Consider the following 6,000-nt stretch of genomic DNA (forward strand, 5'->3'; position numbering starts at 1 on the left):
TGCTTTTGAAATTATATGAAAAAATAAACTTACAGTAACATTTTATTTAACCATTCATGTCTAAATTATCATTATTTGTATAATAAATAATATTTAAATAATTTATGAATTTCATTTGTATTAGCTAAATATGTTTAATGTACATTATCTTACAAATATGTTTGATACGCATACTATTTTACAACTTTTCCACCTCATACAAAACATAGATGTATTTAATATGTTATATATTAGTCCTAAAACTTATACTATTATGTTTGTTAACCAATTCTAAAGTTTCACAAAGAATTCCATGCTTTACTACAAATTTATGTTTTTTTTTTTTTCAAATTGAAATCAAAATTGACATCAAAATTGAAATTTCTGCCAAAATTTCCGCACTTTTGGAGCTTTGAAATTTGAGTCAAAATAGAAATTTAAGACCTTGATCAGAATACTAATTTTATCTCTCAGATGGTTTCTTCCAGGAAATTTAGAAACTCTACAAAAATTATTTTCATAATAATGGTAATAAGTTGGACTCTTTTGAGGGAATTAAGGATGAAGTTTTACATCACTATGAAGCGCTTGGTGCACCACTGCAGTTAATATAGATGTCAGACCATGTAATCTGAGTTGTTTGCACACTCAGTTGAATTTTGGATGGAGAATTTGAGAAACTAACTCTGAGTAAGAAAGCTGATGAAGAGAAGACAAGGATGTTTTCTTTTTATCTGATAATAAAGAACTGGTCCTGATGGCTACAATGCCAAGTTCTTTAAAAATGCTGGAATCTATACTCATGAAGCAAGTAAATGCCACTCATATCTCTCGTCACTAAAACACAGAACTCTAATCACTTTTTAGGCCTAATTCCTGTAGCATATAAACGCCTGAAAAAAAATTCTGGAAAATAGACATCACTTTTGCTTGCCTTCTTTCATTGATAAAAGTCAAGCTGCTTTCATCAAATGAAGGAAGATTCAAGGCAACATATTGTTTGCCCAGGAATTATTTCATTTTTATAACAGAAACAGTGCTCTCCTACATTTTCTTATAAAGATGATACAAGAGAGGCATAAAATTAGGATGTATTCCCAAGAGGGGGGTGAATTGGGTTATTTAAAATTTATTCGCGGAATTCCAACTTACTTTAACCCTTGATTATTTTACACTTAAACAATTTTCACAAACAATATATCTATGCAGCGACCGTACTATACTAATCAAGAGTCCTAGATATGAATATGAAAATAAATACCAAATCTGAATTTACAATACAAAATCAAGCTTTAATAAATTCAGTTAACCAATTTTTCAGAATCTGATTTTCAGCTCGAATCAATGATATTTTCAAAAACCATTTCAGTAGTGAAAGTTGGTTTATCTCAGCAAATATACTTGAGTATGATTAAATACCAACCCTCTTAATTCAACTCATTAACTCAAAGATTCAAAGACTTTTGCTATTCTGAATTTTTCATCCAACATACAAACAGCAAACAATGAGTGTTCTTGTTTCAATCCAAAATCAATTTAGATTCAATCACAATCAAAATCAATATTCAGCTAATTTTCAATGTTCAGCAAGTTTCAATATTCAACAAGATTCAATATTCAGCAAGTTCTTAATAAAAAAAATTATGCACGCAGTTTATATCTTGCAGAAATTTAAAAGAGTAAGGGAAGCTAAACACCCTATTTTTTACAAGGTTCGGCCACAGTCTACGTCCTTACCTCAAGCAACCCACTATGAGGATTTCCTTTACCCACTTCTTTACTAGGTGAAGCAAACCTCTCTCCGTTTAAGGTGGAGCTCGCCTCTCTAATGAGAACAATCCTCTCACTAGGCACGATTCAAAATACATGAATCGTCAAAAACAATACAACCAAAGCAAGATTGTTGTACAAGAAAATACTCCTCAAAAGAGAAGATTAGTACACGCTAGAATCACAATACTTCAAAAAAATCAATATAGAAGTTGAAGCCTGAAAGTATGTCACCAGAAATCTGATTTAAAGAATGTGAGTTTCGAAAGATTAAATCAGAATTTCGTGAGTTTGCAGCAAGAACACAACAGCCACTCTAGAAAAATATTTCAGCAGTATAACCAAAAAGTTTTGAAAGAATGTGTGTCATGCCGTTCTCTCTTCTTATGCCCTAATGTGCAAGAATATTATGTTTAAATAGGGCACTAGGGTTTCAAAAAGTTTCCCTCAAATTTTCCCCCAATTTGGAAACCAATCATGCAAGTTTTGGAAACAAGATCAGCGCTGTTAATTGTTTAAACATACGCATCAGTCAACTGGACTCGAAGGGTCAGTCACCTGTGCTCTTTTAAAAATAGCGCATTGTGAAAGTCAAAATGGGGTTAGTCAACTGGTCCAGATAGGTCAGTTGCCTATGCCTATTCTGTTTACATATTTTCGAAATTAGTAGCAATATAATCACCTGATGAAATATCATCAATCGCCTGACCTTTCAGCAATACTCGTTTTTCAATGTTTTGATTCCAAACTTAAATTCATACCTTGGAAAACTTAATTTGGACTTTGAGAAAATATTTTCCATGTAAAAACCAGGTATCTAAGTCCATGATATATCCTAGGAGCTTCAATCAACAATATTGAAATTTGAAGTACTTACATGAGATTTTCACAAGATAAACTGTCTGAGTTCCTAATAATTCCTCATGTGATGAAGCTTCTGACATTCTTTTGAGCTTTAAGTGAATCTTCAATAATCTTTATATCTCTCATGACTTGAAACTTCACGTTCATCATGGCTCATAGCTTTAAGTGTGATTTTCATTCAAGCTCTTCAAGCATATCCACTAGATTTTATAACAACACTTAAGCCCTGAAACTTAACTCAAACAACCATGTTAAGTAACCTCTAGTGTTATCATCAAAACGAGATTAAGTCTTGTTAGGCCAACAAGGCATTTGATTCTGTTGATAGGAATTTTCTCATTGATCTTCTTGCCTATGTTCACACTTCCATGATCTTCATGCCTCTTCAATTGAAGGTCCTTTCAGTGTAAGTGTTTAGCTTACTCATAATAGTTTTGCTGATGATCTCATTGTGTTATCTAATGAGGATATTGGATAAACTAAACGGATAGATTGTGTTTTGGACATATCCTACAGTCTTACTGGTCAAGCCAGTCCAAGTCATTAACAGTTTTGCTCAGAATTTCAGGTATTGACCCAATGATTAAAGATGCTATAATTTATTGCCTTGGAGTTTCAAAAGATAACCCGCCTGCTAGGTATCTTGCTCATCCTTTAACCACAAAAAGAATCTCTACCAATGATTGTGAAATTATTTTGGATAAAATATCAGGCAATATTGGTTTGTGGGTTCACAAAAAAGTCTCCTTCACTAGAATTTGGTTGGTAAGAACCATTATTTTTTGTATTCAATCGTATTGGTGTTATGCTCCCATTCTACCACAATATGCCATTAAGGGGTTGGAACAAAGATTTTTCTTTTCTATGGGCCGTGAATGATGGGAATTCAGCTGGATGAAGAGTTAAATGGGAATATTTTTGTAGGTCCTTTAGTAACGGGTTTAGGGGTTTAGGCCTTAAAAGGTTAGAGGATTGGAATAAAGCATCAGTTTATAGAATGCTATGAAATTGATCTCTTCAAGAATTTTAATGGGTTTATTGGATTCATTTCTACAAATTAAGGGGAGCTAGCTTTTGATTTATTAAGGTTCCTCAAAACTGCATATCGATATGGATAAAAGTTATACAGGTCTGAAATGAAGAATATCCACGTATCCAACATCTGGTTGGTAATGGCCATTTGACTTTCCTACTTTATGATAATTGGCACCCTGCAAGATCTATTATCCAAATGTTTAGTTCCAGTATCATTAAAGCATATTCTCTACCTACTGTTGCTAAGGTTGCTTCTAATATACATGCTAAATACTTGAGGTTTCAAACTCATCAGACAGTTCTCTTCAGGATTTACACAGATGTTCTTTTGCTGAATTTACTCCAAACATCTCTAATTCCTGATAAGACTTACTGGGAAACTTACCCCGCTGCTTATTTTTTTCACTTAAATGGGCTTGGTGGTTCCTTCGAGCTAAGACAGAAGTCGTTTGTTGGGCTAATACATTTCATGATTCAAGACAAATATCCCTGGGCATGCATTCATTGCTTCTTGTGGTTCAGGATGGACTTCCTACTTTGAAAACTGGAAAGACTTAGGAAAATATAGGTAGTGAGGGATTCTGCTATATGTATGATGTGCTGAAAATCTTCCCGATTCTGGAGTCGCTTTTTTTTTTTTCTGTTTCTTTTCGTTTCTTTTCCATTTCCAGTCGCAGATTTTCGGAAGAGTGTATGCTTACTATTTTGAGCCAAAGAAGGTCAGTGAGTGGTCTTCTGAATTCAACTCGATCTGTCAAAACTTCCAAACAATTTGTCTACTTATATCTGCAAACTGGTCTGGGCTGCTGTTATTTACCATGTTTGGAAACGAAGGAAAGATTCTTGTGTGAACATTGTAGTATTGACGTTGTAGATATTAGGGGTTAGATGTACTTTGTGTACCTGTGGTTTGAACTGATTTCATTTTAACCTCTTGTGGTTTAGGGTTTTACACATAAGCCACCTGTTGTTAGCATCATCTTGCACGATTACATTCTGTTACCCTCCTATTATATTCAAATCATTTGTCATAAAATTAGGGCGAAATTGTGGATAATTTGGAGATAGGTTTTGAATAAGGATGAGATAGGTCGGCCATGGCAGCCATGGATAAATGGCTATGGGCCTCCATGAGTGGATTTTGATTGGTCAGAGGCAGCCAAAGATGGAGATGGTGAGCTGCAATGGATTTCTTGATGACAGTGGCCATTTGGTGAAAACTCGGATAATAAGTAGAAGAAGAAAAAGAAGAGGAAGAAAAAGACAGCAATTCGGTTATGTGCTCGTGCGAATCCTGGCAACCATGCCTATGTTGCTATTGGTGCGAACTGTAACTACGCCTTCCTTGCTATAATGCCATGCCTATGTATTGAACCTAAGATACTGTTAGGACTCCGGAGTCATGTTTGATGTAAAAGTTCGAATGCTAGGAGTGATAGCAATCAGGGATTCAATAGCAGACGTTGGAATTGCTGAAATAACAAATTTCAGGGAAGAGAAAGAGAAATTGTCACCGGAGAAAGTATTCGAGGCCGCGATGGATAGGAAATTCCCTTGTTCCCAATGCGAATTCGCCGAAGCTGCTGAGGAAATTGCAGAGAAGTTAAAGAAGACAGCATCGAAGATGACGAAGAAGACGATGGAGCAGGAGCAGCAGCAGCAGCAGCTAAACCAGTGGAACGTTCTGCATTGAGGGAATGGAAAGTCGCCGACGCAACCGACACCGCCATATAGACCTTAGCTCCGACAATGATTCGCGTCTACTGACTCTCGAAGAATTGGAACTGCCCCGAATTGCAGGGACGATGAAATAGCAGGCGATAGCGTCAAAAAAACTCGTTAACCCAGTTAAGGGTTTTATTAAGGGAATTTTTGGTGTGGTTGTTGTTTTATTAAAGAAATTATAAAAATACGTTTATTTATATTTTCAATTTTTTATTTCTATTGCTAGTTTATAAAAAATTTAAAAATTAAATTTTATAATTTTTAGTTATTTTAACAACCAATTGTCTAGAAATAGTTTTTTTGAATTAAATTATTTATTTTATATACTTTTAAATTAAAATCAAAATTAAATTATTATATTAATTTAAATATAATTTAAATAAATGTATACATAAATTTTTAAAAAATAATAATAAAGCCAATTCTAAAATACTTTCATTATTTTTTTTTCAATTTTTTAATTAAAATGTTAATTTATATTAGTTTTAAATATTAACCAAACAGATTGTTGGTTTCTAATTTTTAATTTCTATTTCTAATTTTTTGTTTTCGTTTCTCTAATTTTTGACAGTGATACCAAACGGTTTCTAAATTTTCATTGAGGGTGAAATGGGTTTTTGAAGTAAG

General features: G+C 33.7%; 1 protein-coding gene across 4 annotated transcripts in view; it reads right to left on the minus strand.

The window, feature by feature from the left end:
- Window positions 1–5,542, minus strand: part of LOC131161885 (thioredoxin Y1, chloroplastic-like) — a 30,068-nt gene extending 24,526 nt beyond the window's left edge. For 2 of the 4 annotated variants that reach the window (XR_009138639.1, XM_058117899.1), the window contains exon 1: window positions 5,163–5,542. Coding sequence is in view for 3 of the 4 variants with exons in the window: in XM_058117899.1 (XP_057973882.1) it covers window positions 5,163–5,378 (216 nt within the window). In the remaining variant the exon portion in view is untranslated. The remainder of the gene's footprint in view (window positions 1–5,162) is intronic. The other 2 variants (XM_058117900.1, XM_058117901.1) reach the window with 2 other exon arrangements.
- Window positions 5,543–6,000: the final 458 nt, after the last annotated feature.

The sequence above is a fragment of the Malania oleifera genome, chromosome 8, assembly GCF_029873635.1.
Source record: "Malania oleifera isolate guangnan ecotype guangnan chromosome 8, ASM2987363v1, whole genome shotgun sequence".
NCBI classification, from domain to species: Eukaryota; Viridiplantae; Streptophyta; class Magnoliopsida; order Santalales; family Ximeniaceae; genus Malania; species Malania oleifera.